The 27002-nt window shown below is 27.0% G+C and overlaps 1 protein-coding gene across 6 annotated transcripts in view; it reads right to left on the reverse strand.

The window, feature by feature from the left end:
* LOC126897331 (MAP kinase-activating death domain protein) overlaps nt 1-27002 on the reverse strand; it is a 102538-nt gene that overhangs the window by 13661 nt on the left and 61875 nt on the right. For 3 of the 6 annotated variants that reach the window (XM_050670855.1, XM_050670854.1, XM_050670858.1), the window contains exons 27-31: nt 25945-26161; nt 23567-23839; nt 10361-10540; nt 6352-6360; nt 1726-1798 (exon numbers count right to left, since the gene is read on the reverse strand). In XM_050670855.1, the coding sequence (XP_050526812.1) occupies nt 1726-1798; nt 6352-6360; nt 10361-10540; nt 23567-23839; nt 25945-26161 (752 nt within the window). Of the gene's footprint in view, nt 1-1725; nt 1799-6351; nt 6361-6463; nt 6586-10360; nt 10541-23566; nt 23840-25944; nt 26162-27002 lie in introns of those variants that run through there. The other 3 variants (XM_050670856.1, XM_050670859.1, XM_050670860.1) reach the window with 2 other exon arrangements.

The raw sequence follows: 27002 nt of genomic DNA on the forward strand, positions 1-27002 counted from the left end.
AACGATACGTCAAAAGATCACAAATAGTATCTAGTCGAAGACATTACCCTCAAAAATTGAAAAAATTTCCCTCGTTCCCCGTAAATGGGGGAAACCTCCAAAAAAATTACAAATTTAAAATTTGCTAATTTTCAAAAATTTTTCAATTTTTTTTACTAAAAACTGCCGTAATTTTTTCAAAAATGAACAAATCAATATAATTTTTTTTTTATAGATGATTGATGTCTTTACCTATCATTTGGTATATTTTTTTTGTAAATCTGACACTTAACCTGCCCACAGGGGGGATTTAAAATGACAACTTTTTCACAAAAAATTAACATTTTCAACTTAACTTTTGAAAATGTTCTGGAAGGTCTGACACTTTTATATATATCTTAAATTAAAGCTAATGTAATATACTTTATCATGAAAAAAAAAAATTTCGGACTTTATTTTGTCTTCACGGTGAAAATGGCCATCGAATGCTATTTTTATGTGAAAATTCTTGATTTTATTTTTTACATTTTTAACTTTATAATGCTATAACTTATTGGAAAGTGTATTTATCAATACAATTTTTTTATGAGAAATAATATTTTTTAATAATCCCTTTTTCATTCAACATACTTTATCTTAATCAGGATATTAATAAGGAACTAGCAGATCATGTAGCTTTTGGAATAATCCACCAATTTTATAAAATTAAACATTATCTAAAGATATGCATTGGTGCGTTTTTTTTTTGATAGTGATTTTAATCACTGTCAGATATCATTATACTTGATCCAACTATGCCACGTCACCACTGTGCTGGGTTTTTTTGTTTTTAACCTAGGTAAATATGTATGTTACCATTTAAAAAATGTATTTGGGTACAATTTTAAAGAAATAAGAGAGGAAATAGAACTATTTTTTCTTATTAATTACAATATTTGGATTAATAATAACTTCTGAAATGAAAAAATTATAACATTCTTATATTTATGAAGATATCACATAACACAAAGTTAGCGAATCATCTTGTAAGCCGGGTTTCTACTGTGCTTTATCCTACACTGTACTAACTTTTTATAAAATAAATTTTTACAAATTTAATACTACCGAATTATAAATAATATAATAACTCTTAATTTCAGAAAAATATATCCATTATTTTTGTAGTATTTATAAAGTGAAAATGTTTAAATTAATAACAAAATTAAATAAATAACGAAATAATATTAAGTAAAATGCCTAGCAACATTTTTAAAAGAGGTTAAAACGAGTTATTGCACTTCGATTAATTTACATAAATTTTTATTAATTACTAAGTTTTGTAATATTAAGATGTTGTAAGTATGTCTATAACATCCTATACTATAATAAGTTTGAAATATTTTATATTAATTTTTTATGTGAACTTTCTATCTTGAAAACTACAATATATTTAAAATATTAACATGAAAAATGAAAAAATAAAAACATGTTGAATTTTTTTAATACTGTCAGACTTATTTAGATCACATAATTTTATTCAATAAAATAAAATTGAATCAGATCATGCAAAAATCTATTTAATTATCTTAATTATCATCATTTTTATTTTTTTTTACTCTTATTTAATAAATTACATTATTTGTAATTTATTAAATAATGTATAAAAATAATCATATTAACACTTAACAAATAATATTAAATATTCTATTGAACATTTTTGTAATACTATGTTCTATTAATAAGATAATTATTTATTTATATACTTACTATATTCTTCTAAAACAAAAATCTTTTTCTGAATAGTAAAACATTTCCTGACATGCTCTAGTCGTACAAAAAACTGTAATCAAACCAAATATGTAACTTAAAATAGAGAATTAGTAATTATTATTGTTTAGTGCCAGTGGAAATGATTGAACATTTGCAATTAGATATTAACATAGAAAAAATAATTTCATGGAATATCTAAATTGCTGGTGCACCTAAGTTTTAAATACTGGAATGTGTTTTGTAAATAATTTTCTAGAAAAATGATTTACAAGTGCTTCTAAAATAAAACTAAAGGAGAATATAATAACAATTTTTCACATGTGGCTAATATTATTTAAAATTTTAAATATAAAAAATATTTAACTCAAAAAGCTATAAAAATTATTAAAAAATTGCATATAAAAATTACAACTTTGGGAAAATATAGTCGTATGTGTTTAGTGCTGATTTTGGTAATATTGTTCCTAAAATACGTAAACAGGGTAAACAGGGTTTTGTAGTCTTTTTTGTAGCTTTGTGAGTTAAATATTTTTTTGGTTTAAATTAATAATTATTTAAATATATTTTTAAATAATAAAAATTTTAAGGATAATTTAGTAATTTTTTTTAGTTTGATAAAAAACGAGAAGATATAAAATTTACTACATTTTTATAATTTGATTTTTTTTTTTTTATAATATTCTTTGTCAGATATCAATTTAAAAAATTTTCAACTATGTAGTGTGGAATATTAATCTAATTATTATCTAATGATTTATTTTAAATAAATTATTTTTTAGAACACTGACAAATAAAAACTCATATCTCATTTAATACAAAGGTAATATAACGATCAAATAACTATATGAAATCCACAATCACGTACACCAATACTCTGTGATTAAAGGTCTAAATTTATTCATTACCTTTGATTTATAGGAAAATTCAGTAAAATCAGTATTTATATATGGTCTAAAAAGTCTATATTTGTATGAAACGTAAATATTTTTTGTAACTTGGAGGGTAGGGATGTTGACACTCTAAAGTTTTAATTGAATATCATAATGAAAGTATTCACTATAAAAACTTGAATTTTAGTAGAAATCCTACTATATTAGGACCGATCTGTAAAGAGTGTATAATTAATATTAATTGTGTATGAATTATTAATTAATTATAAAAAAGTCATATAGTAAATAATTATTTATTGATTCACGCTCAAGTTAAAACTTTGCACTATATAAAAATATTATATTGTTATTACAAATAGATACAAGTGAAATTTAAAATAAATATGTGTTCATTTAAATTATTTTTGAAACATGTTTTATTGTTTGGTTAATATTATTAAATATTTGAAAATATTTCTATAATAAGCTTGCTAAAATTATTATATTTTTTTAATTCAAGAGGATCATCTTATCCCTTCTCTCCTATGTCTAATGGTCTAATTTTAAGTAAAAAATAAAAGTAGGTCCTAGTACCCTAATTTATTTTTTCTATTCACGTCTAGGTAATGGATATATTACAAAGGCATTCACTTATCAAAAACCACCAAATTATTCGTGAATTAAAAAAAATGTTAAACATTTTTTTGGCTGTTTTAGCTATATGTATTTCTCGAATCATATATACTTAAATATTTTTGTTTATACAATTATCTTTCATATTATAACTTGATATATTAAAAAAAAAAAATACTTTTGAATAATTAGTGGTAAAAGTCACCCTCACCCGAAAAAAAAAATACTAAATACGGTTTTGATTGTTCATGAATTACTACCGACCAGTTATTCAGCTAGTTAAATATGTTTATGTTGCAATTGCAAATAATAATTATATTTAGATTTTTATAGAATATACAATTGGCCTAAAATATTCATTATAATTAATAAATCGAGAGCTAGATAAAGCAAAAAAAAATTATCTAATTTTTTTTTTTAAAGTAATTGAGTGGTTTTAAATGTTCAAGTGAATTGTACTGGAACATTTTTTTAATATTATATATTTCTTTTAGAATATTAATACTATTATACTAAAAGTCTATTATATAATTTGATTAGATATAAAGTTCATATAACTTGAAATGTTGAGACAATAATAATGCTTATTACTTCACCATTATTCCCAAGAAGCAGTATACCAACGCGTCTGCATCAATTTTAAAATCTAACATCCATTTGAAATGTTAAATTACTACTTTAGGTTTATAAAATTATTTAAATAGAAATTTTTAATAGAATACTAATTATATAAAATGTACTATAAGAACCAAATAAGTAGTTTGTAAATAATAAAAACAAACTGCACCATGTGATATGATTTCAATACTCTACACATGCAAAACTAGTGATATATCTATAAATGCATATATTACATTTATTTATTAATATTTAACTAAAAGATCATTGCTATCAAACCAAACGCATACAATATAAGTTAACACACAAACAAACTTACTGTAGATCTCGCAAAACACATAATAGTAATAAAATTAGTATTATGTTCGAGTATTATTGTTTTGAATATTTATACGATGTTAACGTAATAATTCGGATAAGCGCAAACGTCAAAAATCAAAGCTTAAGTCAACTAGTGAGATGGCCAGGCAGTTACTGTAAATATAATCGTAATATTATGATATCTCACGTACACTCACACACACTCCATACATATAAATATAAATATTTATGTATATTCAATAGACAACGAATCTTAAATATACACTTAATTCATTTAATATGTATATACGTGTGTATAAATTAGTACAAAATTTGTGTATAGTGCAGTTTTAGCCATGCTCCCCGTAGTACGATTCCTAGAAAAATGCATCATTATTGATTTTAAAAGTGAATAGAGTAGAATGTTTGAGAAATAATACATTTTTAAAATAATAACAATACATCGACGCTATTCGTCAGCATAAATATATATATATACACACAAAGTGTCTCACCATATTCTGACGAATCTAAAACATCATAAATTATATGGAACAATTTGATAGTAAAATTAATGTCTTGTGTGTTTAAATTTCTATAACGTTTTAAAATTTGTAAACATTTGAATTTTTTCGTCTTTTTTTATAGTATTATAACTTATTATTATAATAGTATTATAGTATAATCTATGCTCATCATAAAATGATAGTCCAAAAACAAACTTACATACTAAGTATTAGTTATAAATATGAGATGTGATAAATACTATTAATTTATAGTCCTTTTTATTATTTAATAATAAACTTGTATGATGGGAAAATAATTGATGTTGTATGATTAAGAATTAATAAATATTTTCGATTTACTGTTAAATGGTTATATAAACAATGCTAAATGTTTTTATATATCATACTAATAAGTTAATGATAAAATAAGTGTTAAATTGAATTATTATTTTGTTATAAAAGTTGCAATCAAGTATTATTCATCTAAAAACTGAATTTAAAAGAGTGATTTAGGTTTTAGTAAAAATAAAATTGTACATAAAAATTCAATTATTTTCAGAACATTTAATTAATAATTATAGGTTTAACGGAATAATTAAAAATTATTTCATTGAATAAATTTATTGTAGAAATAATTGTAAACCTTAATTTTGCATCATACAAATTTTTAAGTACAATTATACGATGCAAGTATAACATTGACATTCATTCTTACACGCTATATCTTTAATAATAAAATAAGATAAATATAAATTATAATTCCGTAATAATAATTAGATTTAATAGGTTTTTAAATTGGCATTAATCACGGAACATACTATTTATCAGCTATATATATATAGATAATAAATATAACTAAATGATAAGTAATGAAAGCAATGTTGCATCGATACTATTTTTCATTTCAGTAATAAGGGCTCATTCAAAAATGGATAATATTCATAGAAGAAATCCTATACATACAATCAAGACTTTGTGTGGAAAGATTGTGTAGCATCTATCCTCTGATAAGCGTAGGCTAACCGTTTGATACCATAAAATAAACACAAAAGGAAAAATCAAATTTTTACATATTTTAAAATCTTCTAGAAATTTAACCATCAATCATTAAGACTTTGTTTTTCTATTCAAATTATTTCCTATAATCTACACTTTAAAATGCCCATTTGGAATTTTTTAAACAATTCTGGTTATTATTATTATTATTTTAATAAAATAATAAATCCATATTTTTAAAAATAAAATTTTAATTTTATTATAATCTTAAGCTCTGAGTTAAAAAAAAGTAACGATAAATATTCAGAGTATCAAATCTTATGTGATTTGTAAGAGCATAGTAGGACACTCTGTATATATTGTATATTGCTCACTTGATTTCAATGACGACATATCTCAATATGATATATCTCTTATGCCTGCATAATCGAAAAATGTATTACTTAAAATTTAATTGTTTTAATTTAGTGGTTTGAGTAGATCTATTAATTTTACAGTATTATTTTATACTTTTTAAAAATCATTCTTTAAAATTTTTTTTGAGATATGACGATGTTTTAATGAGTGATCGATATATATTTATATATATAATGCACTAAAGTGGATGAATTAGCAAACAGGTAATCAAAACTATGTTAAAAATAATAATCTATGATCAATAACAAAAACCGTCTATTTTAACGTATATATTATTTATGTACCTCAAAGTCCTGAACGAGACAACAATCCATCGCGATACCACGTTTCATAAAAAAGAAAAAGGACAACAAATTGAAAAATAATTCAATAAAATAAAAAATTGTGATTTTATATAAAAAAATTTATTTTATTTTTATAATAATAAATATTATTATTATCGACCTGACCGAGGACCATCTCAAAAGTTTCTTAAACTTTGCTTATAAGAATAACAATCACACGATGTGTGTTTCCGACTGAAATGAAACAAAATATCCAATTTAAATCAAGGCAATTACATAGATATTTATATAATCACATGTAAAAAGTGTATATATTTGTATAAATATATATATTTATATACATGTAGATATATAAAAAAAATATATAAAAGAGCTTTAAAACGTGTGAAGTATATTTTAACGAGCGTGGTGGTAATAACAAAACTCTGAGAATATAATAAAAATAAATAATAAATAAAGGAATAAAATTTTAAAGCAAATTGAACATTCTGAACTTTAAAAAAAAGTTAATAAATATAAAATTAATGTATAAACATACATTTCAATATGTATATATATATTAATATATGTATATATGTTATCACACAAAAATTAATGTATATAATACATATATGTATATATATAGGCAAGAAATATTAAAGTTTGCATGCCTAAATTTAGGAAAGTTTTGATTAATAAATAAGTCAAAGTTTCATTAAATTAGGTACTATATGAAAGTGTCTTATTTTGAAGCACCATATAAATTTTTACCCAATGACAAGTATAAATGTACATTACTATTATCAAATTACATTTGTCTAAAACTCATTTAGAATATTAGTCATTATCATTACTCTTACCAAGTTGTATGTATATTTAAGAAATTTTTGAGAGGTCCATAAGTGAATGAAATAATAGTCGATAAGAGGTAAACTGAATTTGAAGGTATCTTAATTATAAATTAAAATATTATAGAATGAAAAAATTGAACAAAAGTTACATTTTTGAAAACTGAATGAATGTACTTAAAAGTTTTTTTTTTATATTTAAAGCTGTAATATTAATAGCTGTCTTAATGCACAGTAGCGTATTCAAACTGATAACTTATAAATTTTACTGTTATTAAAAAATAAAGATAAATTAAATGATTAATAATATATTTTAGTGTCAATATAATATATGAGAAAATATTATACTTAAAATTGTGTGATTATTATGTGGTCATTAATTTTTAGCTTTGAAAATATCAATATAGTTATCAGTTTTGTAAAAATTTACAAGTTATAAATTTAGAAATACCCAAAAATTGAAAAATTTAGACTAAATTTTATCTATTAGAAAGAAGATTAATTAATCTAGTATAATATTAGAACTGTAGCGATAATTAAAAAAATGAACTATGGATTCAATTTGATTGAGCAGCATTAATTAAAGACATGAATGTATCTAGAAATAATTGTAATGTTTCTCAATTCATAAAAGGTGATATTCTGATTTTAATAGTATATAAACATTTTTTAAATAAATTTTTCTCGTTTATTTTATTACATAAAAATTTATTTTTTTTAAATATTGAATAATTCTTAAATTTTACAAAAATAAATAAATATTCTATTTATGGGGTTTTTTTACATAGAGAGTACCATAGTAGAATTCACGTGGATGAGGTCTCTTGAAAAATTATACATAAAATTAATCAAATTTTTTTATTATATTTGTGTACCAAATATAATACTTTTTTTAATTTTTAACTTTTTATTACTTTACGTACTGTAAAATATTATTTTTTTTATTAAAGTTTTAATGATTTATTTGTTACTCATCTGAGTTATCGTGTGTATTGCAACAAACCTCATCCTCCTAACTATTTTTTGGTGTCTTCTATATAAAAAAAACTATCTATAAAAAATATTTATTTATTTTTAAAAATCTAACACTTATTTAATATAAAAATAATAATTTCTTTATAATAAGATGAGCAGAAAAAGTTATTAAAAAAAATTGTTTGTTTACTTTAAAAATCAAAACATTGTCTTAACACACCGATATAATATCGACATTAGTACCTTCAGTCCATTTTAAATGTTATCTTTTAAAAAATTTGTATCTATTCAAGAATAGTGATAATTATTGAATTCAAAAATAATTATTAAATGGAAATGTCAATTTGAATTAAGATGATTATTTTAAATATATTAAAATAACATTGATATAAATTTTTTATGGTATACTGTTGTTTGAAGTGTTATACTTCATTAACTAAATTATATTAAAAGTATGAAATCTATCATTCTCTTCTTGAAACTGAAAAATATTGTTTATTTATTAAATTAATGGAAAATTGAATATGAAGGATAACATGATATGAATAAATGTTTTTATTTTAATATCTGTTTAAAAGGAGATATATTTATGTATATTTTTGTCAAAATAATGTATTAATAGAATAAAAACTTTTAATATTTACAATCGTGCCTATAGCTTAACTGTAATGACAATAAATTTAATTTCTGTTAAAAATACTGAGTTACCCTAAATTAGCTTTTTTTTAATAAATTTCTTTATATAATTTATATATGACAGCTTTTAAATATTGTAAAAGACAAAATTTATATTGAAATCAGAAATATAAGCAAATTAATATATCATTAGGATTAATATATATTATTTAATGAATTTTAGATAATATAATAAAAATTAAATTAGTCCTTTATCGAAAATATGATTGAATTGAATATCATTATTAGTTTGATTTTTAATATTTGTGTAGTATACAGCGTGTCTCAGATCTAATTGATCACATTATAACTTTTAATGCAATTATCATTTTTTTGTAATATTTTAGCTTCGATGGAATGATGAAAAGGCATTATTTTTTTAGACAGCATTGAAGTATATCTTTTATTATTTATCAATAATAAAAAAAATGAAAATAAAATAATTTTATTTTTTTAATTTCAAAATTTTTAACCTTTATAACAAGAATTTTGATGAGTCGACAGCAATATTATCTCATGAAATTACAAGCACAAAGTGAGTATGTAATGAAGGTGTGTGAAATTTGTAATGGTGTATATTTATAAAGCATACACCAACCACGTTCTATGACCACTTAATGTATTAATATGCTTATAACTTGATATAGCCTGTAATAGCGTACTCATCATCTACGGTAAATCAGCTGCCCACTGTCGCACTAGTGATCGTTGAAAATAACGCTATGTTTTCTTGTCCAGGGATCTATAGATAGGACAAGTCAGGGGTTCTGCTTCGCGAGACACATCGGCAATTATTTAATTGAGTTTACCCGTGCTACATCCGCTATACGTGTCGCCGAATCGTATATTCACGTACCACTTGTTTAATATTAATATGTTTTTATAATCAATATTTTTGCAAAAAAGGTTAAAAATGGTTATTTTGTAATTTTGAAAAAAAATGTATTACTATTTTTTGCCTATATTGAATGCGATTTGAGGACAGTTGATGTGAGAAATTGTGTCATGTGGAAGTTTAGGATAAGGGTGGCCGACCCCAAGTAGTTGGGAATAAGGCGAGGACGAAGAAGAAGAAGAAGACTATTTTTTGCCTATTAGTGATAAAAAATAAAAAAATGCTTAAACGTAGTCTAAGAAGATAATAATTATTAAAAAAAAAATTTCAACAAAATTATAATCTCATCAAAATTTAAAAGTGTATTCAGTTAGATCTAAGACAACTTGTATACTCCCCTATTAAAATATCTATATTATATGTTGATTTTAGTATTAAAACTAAAATAATTAAATGTCTTGTTAGCTACCACATTAAATATGTATTTGTTAAAATCGTCATTTTTATTTTTATTTATTAATAATATAATAGCAAATAGTAAAATTCTAAAAAAAAACTAATATTTAAATTATTATAGTAATACAAATTAAAAATATAAGTACAACAATAATTAGATGATAATAATAAACAGCATTTTAATTATGATTCATTATTAAAATATATTAACTTTTGCAGCATGCATTTAAGAATCACTTACCTTACTATCTGCGAATAACAGTCCTACACCTTCCATGCATACTTGAAGAATTCCTCCTTCTCCAGTAGCCATGTCTTTTACTGGAAATTCTCCACCTAACTCTACACCAGGTATAATACCTTGTCCTCTCTCAGCAGCCTTTTCCATTGAAATTTTAATTCTAGAGTATAAATCTTTGCACTGAAACATAAGTATAAGTAGTATAAAAAATTCATTATTACAAGCAAAAATTGGTTTCACCAATTTAACTTATTCATACCATCATTCAAAAAAATGCTTTTACAGTGAGGACACGTCAAAATTTTGGAGTAGTATAGATGATATCAGACAGTGATTAATATTATTATCATTAAAAACGCTTCGATGAAAATCTCTAGATAGTGTTTTTGCTTTAAATTAATTTTTTACATGTAAATACACGTATTTTACAAACTGGCAACTGCCTCGAACAGACTGTTTTAATTTAGTAGGCTCGCAAAAACAGAGCCGGCGAAAATTTTTTGTATTATATTGTTTTCTGTATTGAAATTTTTTTAAAGATCTTTTTTTTTTGCTCAATCGAAAAAAAATTGGATAGGCTAAAGACAAAATGGGTGGACTAAGCCAACCGCGGGGCCCGGGGCAGGTGCTCCGACGCGTGCTCCGGCACTGCGCAGAAATAATGAGTAACCTTTTTGTTTTACTCATAAACCAAAACCGGGTTGATTGGACCCTTAAATATTGTGCAGTTCATCCATAAGTTGTAAAGATTTAAAATTTTTCCTCAATATCTAATTTTAATCATTCGAGTCTTATATTATTTCAAACCCTGATGTTCAATGATTAAAACTATACTACTTATATTACTAATATAACTATTAATTTATTTATCAAAGTCATTAAAGGCTATTACTTATAATTAATCAAATAATTATTATCTAAGAATTAATTAGGGAATTATGACTAAGTGAACTAAAATATAATTAGGTATACTATATAGTAATATACTATAATACATAATATACTTTTTTATTTTTCTAAATAAAAACTAAATTTACAAAATAATTGTACAATACATATTTTCAAAGTAAAAATTCCAAATTTTTTTTTTCATAATGGAAAACTCCTCAATTATAGTTGATGGATTATTCAGATATTGCCCACTTATTTACCTTTAACAGTAAGTAAGGTCAGATTATTGAGTCTACAACTATTCATGGTGGATCTGATATGTTTTCACATGTCAAAAATTTTCTTTCAGATGAAACACTAGATACTGGAATGATATTTATAAGTTCAATTACTTTTTTTAATTCTTCAAGTCCAACTTGATAACTTTGTATTTGATAATACAATTTAGAAAGACCAAAACTAGATGAAAATAATGTTTTACCCAAAGCGCATTGGTATTTTAATTTTCCAATAAAATCATCTGTTTGATAAAATGGAAACGTTTTTGCAAAATTACCTAATTTTTCACAGTCTAAAAATTCTTTTGAAGTTTGGTTTAATATACCTAATATTGTATATATCTCACCATTCTTATCAAATCGCTTATTCATTTCAACACTTATGACGTCTAAAATATTATTTAAAGTTCAGTTTTTTTGTCATCATTTGTACAAATACGTCTTTTATCCGTAGTTGAAGTAATTTAATAATCTGTCATTTTACTTAAGTTTTGTGATATTCTATTCAACGAAAGTTCAACATTTAATGTAGTAGATACATATGCATTTTGTGCTGTTACCAATGATTGTTCATATAAGTTATCGAAATTTTTATCTTCAAAAGGAAACCACCACAATAATCTCCTTAGTCAATTAACAAATGAACAGCACAATAAATGATATAATGTATGGAAACGACCTTATCGGAGAGGTTATTCCCGGCAGGAGGCCAAACAAGGTACATCAGAACGTCACCCAGCGAAATCCTTGTAGTATGATAGAAACATGGAATGTCAGAATCCTGTTACAAACAGGAAACTAGAAAATCTCAAGATTGAGATGAAACGTCTTAAAATTGATATTTTGGGGATGAGTGAAATGAGATGGAATGGTCAAGGTGACTTTATATCGAGAGACTACAGAGTCATCTACTCGGTGGTGATAATGGAAGGAATGGAGTTGGAATTATTCTGAATAAAAAATGGTCAAAAATGTGTGAGAAGTCACATTACTTACGATGATAGATTAATATTAATCAAATTAGAATCTGTTCCTAATGACATCGCAATTATACAAGCATATACAACACAAGTAAAAGATGAAGAATTAGAAGAGATCTACGAAAAAATAGAACTCATTAATCTCACAAATAGTAAGGATAATTAAATTATCATGGGGGACTGGAATGCAATTGTGGGTGAAAATACAGACGGCAGAGAAGTTGGTAAATACGGACTCGGAACAAGCAATGAAAGAGGTGACCGTCTTGTCGAATTCTGTAGACAACATGATTTAGTTATAAGCAATTAGACTATATCCTGGTAAAGAATAGATACAAAAAACAGATAAAATCGAGTAAAACCTACCCAGGAGCTGATATTGACAGTGACCACAACCTGGTAATGATCAAGTCTGTATTAAAATTCAAGAAGTTAGAAAACCCAAATAATAAAGGGTATATATGGAATTTGTGTCAACTAAAACAACCAGAAATAAGAAAACAGTTCGAAAAGAAATGCAAAGAAAAACGTGAAACCAAAAGTAAACCGAGGATAGATGATTGTTATAATATAGAACATTGATAGCGTCGCATAAAAGAATCTGTTCTTCAGTCTGCAGAAGAAATATTAACTAAGGAGAAACCAGCACCGAAATGCAAATGGATCACAATGGAAATAGTTCAAAATATAGAACGAAGACGATTGCTTAAAAACAAAACAGATGAAGAAAGTAAAAGACTATATAAGATATTAAGAAATAAAATAATCCGTGAAACAAAAAAAGCCAAAGAGATGTAGACCGAAAAGAATTGTGAAGAAATAGACAATATGATGAAATATAATCAACAGAACAAAGCATATACGCTTATCAAACTATACTTCAATGAAAAAAAGTCACAATGCACACACGTAAAGGATTAAGAGGGAAATTTACTTATAGATGAAATAGCGATAGCGAATAGATGGAAAGAATACGTAGAAGAGCTATATGGAGAAGAAGACAATACCGACTTATTCGTTGAAAACCCAACCGACGGTGACATTGATTCAAATGCAGATACAAGGATTATAAAATCAGAATTTGAAGACGAACTTCAAACAATAAAGAAAAACAAAGTACCAGGCCGAGACGAATTAAACACAGAACTCATACAGCAGACAGGGGATGAAATAAAGAACGCTCTGTATGAACTGTTATGTCAAATATACGAGACTGGGAAAATTCAGAGAGATTTTGGATGTAGTAGATTAGTTATCCTATAATTTAAATTTGGTAGTTTATCCTACCAAAAAAACCTAGAGCCAACCAGTGCGAAAATTTTAGGACCCTAAGCTTGATAACGCATGTGGCTAAATTACTGGCAATAATTATAAGCAAAAGAATAAGTAAGAGGATAGAAGCTAGATTAGCAAACGATCAATATGATTTCCGGAAGAACAAAGGAAACAGAGAGGCTATTTTAGGTCTGAGAGTAATACTTGAAAAGCAAATTGAGAGACAAAAAATCACTTATATGGCCTTTGTAGACCTAGAAAAAGCATTCGATAGCATAAATTGGACAATTCTCTTTAAAATTTTGGAAGAAACAGAGATAGATTTTAAAGACAGACGTATTTTCTAAAAGATTTATGAAGAACAAGAAACCATTATTAACATTAATACAACAACAGTGACTGCCAGAATCCAAAAAAGTGTGAGACAAAGGGCAAAGCAATAAACGTCATAAAGCTTTGGTTAAAACAAAAAGAAATTAGAGTGAAAATAGGAGGGGTACTAATAAAAATGCTTCGCTTCGCTGATGATATAGTCGTTCTTGAAACATCTGAGGAAGACTTACAAGTAGCGTTAAATGCAATGAATACTACGTTCAAAGAATATAGTCTGAAAGTAAACCTAAATAAAATAAAGACCTAGGACGAGGTACATTAGCCAAATAATGCAGGATGCAGGTGTCACTTCCAACAGGGAGCTTAAGATTATGGTGAATGATAAAGAAAAATGGAGAATTCATTTATTGTAAAATATTTGTTAAAAAGCAATCTTCGGATTGAAAAAAAAAAAAATTATTTGTTGTAAAGTATGATTTGTTTCAACTTTAATTAAATCATTTTGTATGTCGGGAGATTTATATTTACTATTTTTTGGTAATGATTTAAAAATTATTTTTAAAATTCTCGTTTTCTATAGAAAGTAATTTAATCATTTTTAAAAAATTACCTTCATTAACGTGATGACAAGGCCAATTTGTACTTCAGTAAAATTAATTTTTCGATGTTCACGTAATCCGATGTCTTGTCGAGCGCAGTATAAAATGCATAATATTATACTTAATAGGGTTTCTCTATTTTTTAAATTTTTATCCTTACCTTGTTGATTTTATTTGAAATGAAAATGAGCCAGTTTTTTTGGTTGACAACCATAAGTTGAATTTTATAATAGCATGTTTATGCATAGTAGTATGTTCATGTTTTGTAATCATATTACTTATATTTTTCCAATCGCAGTATCCACGAGTAGTTAAAGCATCTTTATCCAATTGAGATTGTGAAATCATAAGAGGGAAATGACGACAAAAATAACAAAAAAACGGCATTCAGCAAAACTGAATACTCCAACCAAGGGTATTTATTATACCAACTGCTTTGAAAACAACGTTGTTTACCAGAAATAACTGTACGAGGAAAACTGATAGCTGGTTGCACAGCACTTTCGTCACAATTTGAGCTTATGTTAAATTTAAAAAGTTCATTTGAATTTTTTTTTTTTAAGTCTCATTTTTGAAATTTAATTTCTGTGTCAAGCAATGTGGTGTAAATTGCTCCAGAAAATCAATTTTTGGCGGATCGTCGTGATCCAAAACATTTTCAGAAGTGCCGATTAAAATTTAGTCATAGGAAATAAAAACCGTTTCACTTTAGCCTATAGGTTTAAATCTGCACACAATATTGGAAATGAAAACGTCTATTCTGTTTAGTATACAATTATCGTTTGTGATAATGGTGGGATCGGTTAGTTGCTCGTTATACGCTGCGCCGGTAACATTGCCGGACCATTTCGCGACGTAATAATTGTTACTATAAATAATTTTTCATTATAATAAAATAAAATCTAGAAATACAGTCCACTCTATTTTTATTATTTAAATAACGAGTTGCTCAAACATTGGTTCTTCGGGCCGGATGCGAACGAACATTGTTCCAAGAACTAGTATCACATTAGAGTTCAAGAAAGAAGACGTCTAAAGGGTTAGTGAGTCTAGTTAAATATTAAAAGTGGCTTATTCCTTTAATTATTCTCCTGTAAATCTATATCTAATATAATGCAAGAAGATAATAACGAATTGGCTGCATTCATTCTACGTCGTGGACAAATAAAAGCGAAGCTCACTCGATTTCAGTCATTTCTGAGTGATCCTAAGTCCAACATTATAACACAATTAAGATTAAGGGCCGAGAAAATTCGCGAAGCATGGAGAGAATTCGACGCAATTCAAAACAACATTGAAGTATTAGACGTTAAAAATGACCAGTTACAATATCGGTCTACATTCAAAGATTCATATTTCGATTTAATGTCACAAGTCGACGACAGATTATCGGGAAGCAATGCGATTATGTAAAGTTGACAATAAATAGAGGGTAATCAAAATGAATTTACAAAAAATCATAGCTTTTCATTAGTAAAACTTAAACCATTAGAGATACTTACATTTACGGGTAAATTTAATGATTGGGTTACGTTTCAAGACATATATTGTGCAATGATACATTCAAATAATGCATTAACAGATACTGAAAAATTTTACTATTTAAGAAATGCACTAGAAGGTGAAGCTAGCTCATTATTTAAAAATTTAGAAACGTCGTCATCGAATTATGAAATTGCATGAAAAATAATTACGATGAGATNATCGAATTATGAAATTGCATGGAAAATAATTACGATGAGATACAATAATACTCGTATGTTGATTCAAACACACACGAAACGTATATTTGACCTGGAACCAATCAATAAAGAATCAGCCATTAAATTAAAACATTTAACTGATTCACTAAACGCGCATATACAAGCATTAAAAGCTTTAAATCATGATCCATACAATTGGGGTGCGTTGTTATTGCATGTCATATATACAAAACTCGACACAAATACAATACGTCAATGGGAAACGGAAGTGTCGAGAGTAGAAGTAATGATGGAGTTCTTGAGTAAAAGAAGTCAGATGTTAGAGNAATGTCAAAAACCTCATAATTCACTCTTACATCAAGAAAAAGAAGCCAGTTCGGACGAAGGAAGTACTCCGGGTGTTGCAAACGATGGGAATACATTGGTTGCACATACAATGGATGCCGAAACAAATAATCAAGTATTATTAGCAACGGCAATAATAAAAATAATAAGTTCAGCCGGCAGACAAATACACGGCCGAGCGTTGTTAGATAATGGATCTCAAAGCAATTTCATTACGAGTAATCTAGTACATAAATTGGGACTCAAACGTCAGAAAGTAAATATACCAATATGTGGAATAAGTGAATCGAAGAATAACATTAAGTACAAAGTCACTGCTATTGTGCAGTCATTAGATAGTTCGTATGCAACGACTATTGAATTTCTAGTCTTATCAAAAATAACCGGTTCACTGCCACATACACCTATACGCACTGTGAGTATTCCCGACAACCTTAATGTTGCGGACCCGTCGTTCAATCAGCCGGGTAATATTGACATTCTTATCGGAGGAGAAACATATTAGGACATAATATGTGCCGAAAAGCTCAAAACAAAAGAAGGCCCATACCTGCATAAAATATTACTCGGGTGGTAGGTAAATCATTAACAGATATGAATGATATCAAATTAAATTCGTATTTGTCAATAACGAAACATCAGTACGAATTATTAGATAATAAAATCAAATTATTTTGGAAAATGTAAGACTTATCTTCGAAGCATATTTTCACCGATGAACAAAAATTGTGCTTAACACATTTTTCCGAAAACGTCGACCAAAATGAGGATGGTAGATTCGTAGTAAAATTACCATTCAAAGTAAATTGTAGCCAACAGCCAACACTTTAAATCTCAATGAATAGAGAAAAAGTAAAAACTTTAGGTTTGTATTGGGAACCGGAGAGGGATTACTACACGTATGTCGTTCAGATACCAAAAATAAACGCTCAAGTCACCAAAAGGCACGTTCTTGCCGGCCTGGCGACGTTGTTTGATCCATTAGGTTTAGTAGGTCCTGTCATATTAGTTGGAAAAATATTACTTCAAAAATTATGGCTTGAAAAAATCGGTTGGGATAGTCCAGTTCCGTCATACATACAATCACAATGGAAAAATTATAATAGTTGTTTAAATGAGCTCAATTCATTTAACATACCTCGTTGGGTGGGGTCTGATAAAGACAAACACATTGAAGTACATGGATTTGCGGATGCATCTACGAAAGCATACGGTGCGTGTACTATATACGTACTACAGGTATGACGGACAGAGTCGTTAACTGACAATTAGTGTGCGCAAAGTCCCGTATATCACCGATAAAGATAGTGTCAATTCCAAGATTAGAGTTATGTGCGGCATTACTTTTATCACGTCTTATGCATGTAATTATATTGGCGATTAAACTGATCATATTAAAAAAATATTTTTGGACGGATTGAACTGTCACTTTAGCTTGGGTAGCTGCAGAATCAAGTAAGTGGAAAACATTTGTTGCTAATCGTGTCAGTGAAATACACACTTTGACTGAGCGTTCGGAGTGGGGACATGTGAAATCGAACGATAATCCAGCTGACGTATTATCACGAGGATGTACTCCAAACGAATTAAAAAATAACATGATTTGGTGGCACGATCCGGTATGGTTAATTAATAATGATTTCAAAGGTTCAATAGCACACACCGAAGATTTGGAACATAAACGATATTAAAAACGAAGAAAAGATTACGTCTATTATCGCGTGTGCTACTACAGTAAGCCCGGTGTTTGATATTGATAAATATTCATCTCTGAACAAGTTATCACGCGTCGTTGCGTATTTATTACGATACAAAAATAATTCATTATCGAAACGTATTAATATCCAAAAAATTATCGGGCCGTTAAGCGTAGACGAAATATCAAAAGGAATTAAATTACTAATCAAATTATTACAAAGTATTTATTTTTCTTCAGAAATTAAAGATTTAAAGAATAAATGTATTGTGTCGGGTAACAGTAAAATATATAAATTAAATCCGTTCATAGACGACGATGGAATCGTGCGCGTGGGTGGTAGATTAAACAACGCGACAATTATTGATACTGATCAACGATTTCCGATTATAATACCCAATGAAACAAATTTTTCAAAATTGATCATGTTACGCGAACACGAGAGACTGATGCATGCAGGGCCACATGCTACACTTGCCACGGTGCGATTAAAATACTGGCCATTCAATGGTCGAAGGTGCGTGCGAAAAGTTATATATCAATGCGTAAAATGTTTCAAGGCACGACCAAAAAATATATCACCTTTAATGAGTAATTTACCAAAATTCAGAGTTGACCAGCCAAGTAGATGTTTTGAAAACTGTGGAATAGATTATGCGGGTCCGTTTCAGTTAAAATGTAACAATAGACGAAATTCCGCGACTCAAAAGTCATATATATGCGTGTTTGTGTGTTTCGCCACAAAGGCGGTGCATTTAGAGCTCGTATGTGATTTAAGCACGGATACATTTATTGCAACTCTAAAGCGATTCATATCTCGCCGTGGTCTTTGTAAAAACGTATATTCAGATAACACTACTTGTTTTGTAGGTGCAAACAATAAATTTTAAGATTTAAAACAGTTAATGTCGATTGAAGATCACAAAGATCGTATTCATCAATTTATGACTAGCAACGAAATAGTATGGCACTTTATTCCTCCACGAGCACCACATTTCGGCGGATTATGGGAGGTGGCAGTTCACAACATTAAAAAACATTTAAATCGCACTGTATCATCCGTAAAATTAACATATGATGAGTTCTACACACTGTTGGTGCAGATTGAGATTCGTTGCTGGTACCCGAAATATATAATTTAAACAGTAATTTGTTATCACGGTGGCAAAGAGTACAACATATTACGCAACAAATTTTGAAACGTTGGAGCGTGGAATACCTAAGTCAGCTTCAGGAGCGTTCCAAATGGAATAAACCGAATAGTTCCACATTAAAAATTGGCTCAATGGTTTTAATAAAAGATCCAAATTTGCCTCCCTTGCAATGGCAGTTGGACCGCGTGAGTGAAACATTTTCGGGCAATGACGGTGTAGTGCGTGTCTCGACAGTCAAGACAGCAAGTAGGTTAAGAAAGAGAGCCGTGAGATTATTATGTCCATTACCAATCCAAGATAATGAAGAGTCCGACTTAAAATTATTAAAATGTATTGTATATTATGTAATTTAAATTTAATGTAATACCTATTTCTTAATTTTTTGTAATAATAATATGTAAGCGCAATTTTATTTTTATTATTTAAATAACAAGTTGCTCAAACACATTCAGTACTATGAATTGCACGAAACTATTTACTATTTAATCAATAAATTTGGGGCATTTCGCGGCTGAATTAAAAAAATTCTTTTCTTAATAATAATTTTAGATAAAAACATTTGATAAATATTATTCGTTTATAATTAACTTGCAGTTTAGTAATAATGGAACAGTGGAGTAATAAACAACGCGCGTTTACGATTGAAATCATGTTAAAAAACCCAGCACAATGGTGTCGCGGCACAGTGGAGACGTGGCATAGTTGGGTCCAGTATAGATTTAATCTAACAGTGATTAAAGTCACTATCATAAAAAATGCAAATCTGTAGATAGTGTTTAATTTAAAAAAATTGGTGGATTATTCCAAAAGCAACATCAACTTCTATTTCTTTAAATATATCCAGATTAGTAATTCTTTTACTTATACATTATATAATTTTTATAATTAATTGTTTTCAAATTATTTTTGATTTTTAATATGTTAAAAGTAATAATTTTTAACCTACATTTTTTTGTCCTTTAAAGTGAAAGTTTATGATAAAAAAAAAAAAATGAATTTATAACCATAACTTTTAGCTCAATTTGCAAGTTTGAAATTGACATCGTTAAATAGAAAAAATGGTATTGTTAAGATTAATATGCAATCAGGAAATTTTATAATTACTATCGACAGTAAATTTTTTATTTCATAAATTGTTAAATTCAGGAGAAACTAAAAATCATTTATTTTTTTTATGATTTATATAGCAGCATGTTACGAAAAACATTGGAAAGTTATAGACTGGTAGTAGCACACACAAATAGAGTAAAAAAATTAATAAATTTCAAAGTAAAATTATATAATATCATATCTAATTCGACAATAAATACTTTAAAAATATTAGAAATGAATGATTTTAATTGTTTGTATGGATAAAGCTGGTTAAGCTACTTGTTATTTGATTAAGGGATTTTTTTCAATTTTTGAGAGTAATATATTCAACTAAATACGAATTGTAATCATTTGACGTATCGTTGAAAAAAGTAGGTTAAGTGAGGGTTGGAAAAATAAATTGCGGCCTCTAAAAAACACATAGTAAAATAATATTAACATGAATAAAAAATTTCTTCTTACGAGGGGAGACTATAGTGATGGGATCCTTGATATTTATTGAATCTTAATGAGATAAAAATCAAATGATTTGAAAATTTTTTTCTAACTCAAAAAAAAAATGCAAAATATTAATTGCCATAGGTGGATGCGAACCTCGTACCCTTAGCATGAAAGACACAAGTGTTACCGATTCGGTAACTGTTCGTCGCTTTCGTCGCATGATAAAATTAGCAATTTAAGCTATGTTAAATTTAAAAGTTACTTTTTCGACTTTAAAAGAGCAAAAAATTTTATATAAGTTTAATTTCTTATGTCTTATGAACTTTATTCTATGTAAATTAAATTATATAATATTCATGATAGTCAGTGTATTCCCCTAATAAGATATTTTAAAATAAAATAAAATACAAAACCCAGAATATTAATACAAAAATAGCATATTTTTGAATACGGTACCATTTGCGCATAGAAGATAAGGTGTCGGAACAATTTTTTTTCATTTTATAGTATATGCACATAACCTTTGATTTGAACATTTTCAAAATTTAAGTTGAATAGGTTCTATTTTTTATACAATGTTTCAAGTTTTGAACATCTCCTATATAAGGGGAAATTGTCCAATTTTAATAAAAAGTATGCCAAATGAAAGATCTACTTATCATGTATATAGAAAAAAAAATTTTGTGCTGATACATATATTATTCGAAAAGTTATAGCATTTATAAGTTTAAAATTTAAAATTGAAAAATTTAACAAAAAAATAGCGTTTTTTTAATTACGGCAGCCGTTTGCATGCAAAAGATAAAGTGTCGGGACAAATTTTTTTTTTCATTTTATAGTACATAAAATAAGTTTTAATTTGATATATGTTTAAAGGACGCAGTATTTCCGAAACATTTTTAAAAATCAAGTTGAAAAAGTTAGTTTTTGTAAAAAAGTTGCTATTTTAAATCCCCCTCAGTGAGCAGGTTAAGTGTTAAATTTGTAAATTTTTTGGAGATTTCCCCCATTTGCGGGGAACAAGGGAAATTTTTTTCAATTTTTAAGGTTAATGTCTTCAACTAGATACGATTTTTGATCTTTTGACGTATTGTTGAAAAAAATCGGTCGAGTGAGAGCTGAGAAAGTGGCAACAGACANTAAGGTTAATGTCTTCAACTAGATACGATTTTTGATCTTTTGACGTATTGTTGAAAAAAATCGGTCGAGTGAGAGCTGAGAAAAAGTGGCAACAGACATAAAAAAAAAACGCATCACGGTAAAATTAAAATACCTTCTCAACTTCGCATTAAAGGTTTAAGATCAGTTGTGCAAATGAGCGGTACTATTGACGAGGATGTAAGACACAGAATTATGTGCGGGTGGTTTAAGTGGAGAGAAGCGTCTGGTGTGTTATACGATATGAAAATTTAAATGAGACAGTAAGGTAAATTCTACAAGACTGTAATAAGGCCAGCTATGATGTATGGTTCAGAGTGTTGGGCATTTGACTAGAAAGTAGAACAGAGAATGACTGTAGCAGAGATGAGAATGCTTAAATGAATTAGTGGAGTGACTAGAGAAGATAGGATAAGAAACTAACATACATAAGGGAGTATAAGTGTAGCGTCAATCGTCAAAATTTGCAGATTTTGAAATTCTTAATTTTTGGTGTATTTACTCGTTTACTGGAATCAAAAAAATTCTGATCCAAATAAAGTTTTAATAAAGTATCTTAAAGACAATGGACTTTTATTTGGTAAGTTTTTTAAACAAATTCCAAAAAAATATCCCATGAAAACGATGATTATGAAAGAGACCACTTATGTATACTTAAAAATTATTTTAATTTGAATTTTTAAATATTTTCTGGAACGTTTGACAATTTGAATAATATCAAATTATAGTTTTTAATGTGAACTACAATATTAAAAAAAATCCAAAATTGACATTTGTTTTACTATAAATAATCGGCCACCAATGTAAAAATATTTGCAATAATTAGAAACATATTTTTATTTTATTTTTAATTTTTGAAATTGCGTTATTTAAACCCATATCCATTTTAAGCTTTAATTTAAGCTAAAAATTCTTTAATTCTAATAAGAATTCATCACTTTTTTGTTTATATTGCTAAAAAAATCTGTCATAATACATTAACACAAATAAATTTCAATGAAAACCTGAACTGGAAATATTTGAATTTTTTAACACTAAAATCAACATTTTTTATTGCATTATTCATATAAAACTCTCATAAACACATTTTTAGTCATATTCACTTTTAGATACTTTTGACTAATTTCTTTTGAAGATCATCAGTCAATTAAAATGTTGTGATACAGGAATTTATTAATCGGCAATTAAAAATAATTTTATACAAAATGTAATATCCTAAGGTGTTAACTAAAACAATTACTTTTTATCAATAACTTATTACTTTTTTTGTATAATATTTGTTCAGCTGTAAATGTCCACCATTAGCTGTCCGCCATAAACAAAATATTTTGCTTCTCGGGCTGTAGGTCATGTTTACTATGCGTTCATACCACCAACGGCTTATTATAACCCCTGACACTGATCGTAAAACTAGACCATCGTCTCTTACTTCTAAAAACAGAAGCTCTCCGGAAGAGTCTCCACAATGAACAGCAAAACTTTGTCTGTGAGCTTGTCTTGAGTTTGACGGTTTTAAGTCGATGTCATTCCCATGCTAAAATTGATGAAAAGTCTCATGAAACAATACATACATTAGTAACACTACTATTTTATGTATTTTGATTCATTAACAACACGTGTTATTCATATAAAAAAATAATTTTTATTTATAATTAGAACATGTTTTACATGTTCTTATGCCTGTGTAAAAATTTAAATACATGTAAGTTTTTTTTTATAGTTTTTAATGTATAGATTTAAAAGTATTATATTTTATTACTGTTATTATTTTTTAGAGCAGTTTGTAGATATAGTACGATAAGTTTTGAAACGAATGGGAATTGATCTCAAGACAGTGGGTTATAAGGACTAACGCCAACACAATGTCGTCAACTTGCTTCCAACATAAAATTTTTTTTTATAATAAAGTTTAATTTATACTTAAAAGTTCTCAATTTTTAAAATTTACTTTAATTTGAGTATAGAGAAATTTTTAATTAACATTTTATAATTACTTAATAAAGTATTTTATTTTAAATTTAATTGTTTATTTTTTAAAGTAGAAAAATAATACAAAATAAGTTTAAGTGTTTTCTAATACACAAATTAGATGAGACACTTTTAAAATAAGTATTGATTGATATCTGACAATTATTAAAATCACTATAATAAAATACTTCGATACGTATGTACTTGAAAATACACTATTGCAAGAATGAATTTTATAAATTATAAATTTGAAATTAAATGCCCGATTACTGACAAAAAACAATTTGTCAAACTGTTATTTGTTTCCAACATAAAGTAACTTGTTTAAATTTTAATTCGATTTAACTTTTAAAAGAGTCAAATATTTTTAAATTAATCAAAAATAACTAATATGATGATGTTGAAGTTCTCCCAATATATTAGTGAATGACTGGATTAAAAAAAGTAAATTATTTCATCAGCAAGGTAAATTTTTTTAATTATTATGAATAAAAATTTCGCAATAGATTATTGCGAAATTGATTGAAGTATGGATAGATTATCCATACTTCAAAAAGTTAATTCAATATAAAATGAAAACTAAAAATATCAATATTGATTGTACGTATTTTAACAATTTTAATTTTTGGGGACATTTCTCTTTATAATGAGAGTTGAAAGGAATATTTTCAAATTTTCACACTGTTAGCTCTAACTAGATATCATTGTGATCTTTTTGCGTATTGTTAAGCATAATCAGTTCAGTAGAAGTTGATTAGTTTGGATTAATAACATAAAAATCACAGTAGAGTAAAATCAACATCTTATCAGTTAGTATCGAAGCCAATAAAAATAAAATATTGAGTAGAATGAAAATTAAAAGAGTGGAAACTATCTTAATTTTTAAATAAGAACAAACGGAAAAGTTTTATTTGATCTTGAAAAGAAGTTTAAATAACTAATTCAAAAGTATTTAGTTTTGTAGTACATATTTCTCTATATACTTTAAGTTGAACACAATACAGGTTTAAATGAAAAATTTTTAAATGATTTATTTTTCAATGATTAGTGCATAGTTTCATTTTTCAAAAACTAAAAGATTATTTCATCAATATGTTAAATTTAATTAATTGAATTGACTATTTTCTGATCTTTTCCATATAAGTATAAAAAAGTACCTCAATTATGAATTTTAGCATAATAAATCATGCAGTATCATAAAATATGAAGGAAAAGGAAGAGTTAAAACAAAAATACAAATTTGAGAAATTAGAGATTATACTATGATGTAAAAATTAAAAAATGAAGAATTATTTAAGGTTTCAAAATAAAAAAAAAATTATTTTAATTCATTTATTTTCAATAAGTTATAGAAATTTAAAAAAAAAAGTAAAAAAATGTCGAAATTTACCAATTTTAAAAATTGTAATTTTTTGGGGGATTCCACCATTTACGAGGAACGTGGGAAAAATTTTCAATTTTTGAGAGTAATATTTTCAATTACATACGATTGCAATCTTTTGATATATCGTTGAAAAAAATCAGTCCAGTGAGAGCTGAGAAAAAGTAGTGACAGACACACACACAAAAAAAAAAATAAAAAAATAAACACATCATGATAAAATTAATACCTTCTCAACTTCTTATCGAAACTAAAATAACATAAAAGTAAATTTTTTTTAACTGACTTACCAAATTTGACAGTTGAGACATCAGTCCTGTGATTTCAGATGCATAGCAATTGGTTATTCGACTTTTCCCCACTAATGTTCTTACTATTTTCATTAAATTTTCTTTGGGCACACACATCATTATCATAAATCCAATTAAGTTGTGTATCATAACTGACAAAAGTTTATCTTCATCATATTCAAGTCGTTTTTTTTCACTTTGACTCAAGTTTTTGTACCTAAATTATAATGATAGTAATTTAGTAATAATTTATCGTAATTTCTGTGCAAATATTAAATAGTCACTTAGAATTATACAGTTCAAGAACCCAAACAAAATTAGTGAATCAATATTAAAAATCTTCAATAATTCATTTGTATTCTTTAACTATGCTTAACTATATACACAATTATTAAATGTGATACAAATAAAAGGCGTGGTTTGGTACAGTAAATATTTAATTTAGTGCTTTAGCACTGATGTTTAGCTGCGCTGTTTCCTATTAATTCTTAGATGGTGACATAGGGGACGTTCAAGTTCCCGTATGTCAAGGGATGGTCTTTGATAATGTTAAAAGTGACTAACACCTTGTATCCTTACTAATTCCCTCAACTATAATAAGGTTATATCAGGTCGACAGCTATGGTAAAAATCTCGTCAAATAAATAAGATAGAACCTAACCCTCATGTTGTGGATAGAAAAAGGGCCTACAGATATGCAGGTTAGCCGCGAAATAAGTAGTCTATTATTTTAGACTGACAAATAAGCGGTCGAGGACAGTATGCTGCCCAGATGCTCGTTAATCAAGTAGATATACTAGGTAGCCATGAAATAAGCTTTTATGAACGAATAAACGGTAGCGTTTGGGTGTGAACAAAGAGCTATTTAACGCCACCAGTGTAGTTAGCCGCTTACTGGCCGAAGGATTAGCTATAAGGGCAGTCCCCTCACAATATCATTTTAATGACAAAGGACAGAAAGTTTAACGGTTACTGCATCAGGGAAATCGGATGCCCTAGTGTTGGTGGTTGGTGGGTGGTGTACCACCAGGTGTTGTTTGGATCAATTAAATACACGT

This window comes from Daktulosphaira vitifoliae, unplaced genomic scaffold, assembly GCF_025091365.1.
Source record: "Daktulosphaira vitifoliae isolate Bord-2020 unplaced genomic scaffold, ASM2509136v1 Scaffold_2, whole genome shotgun sequence".
NCBI classification, from domain to species: Eukaryota; Metazoa; Arthropoda; class Insecta; order Hemiptera; family Phylloxeridae; genus Daktulosphaira; species Daktulosphaira vitifoliae.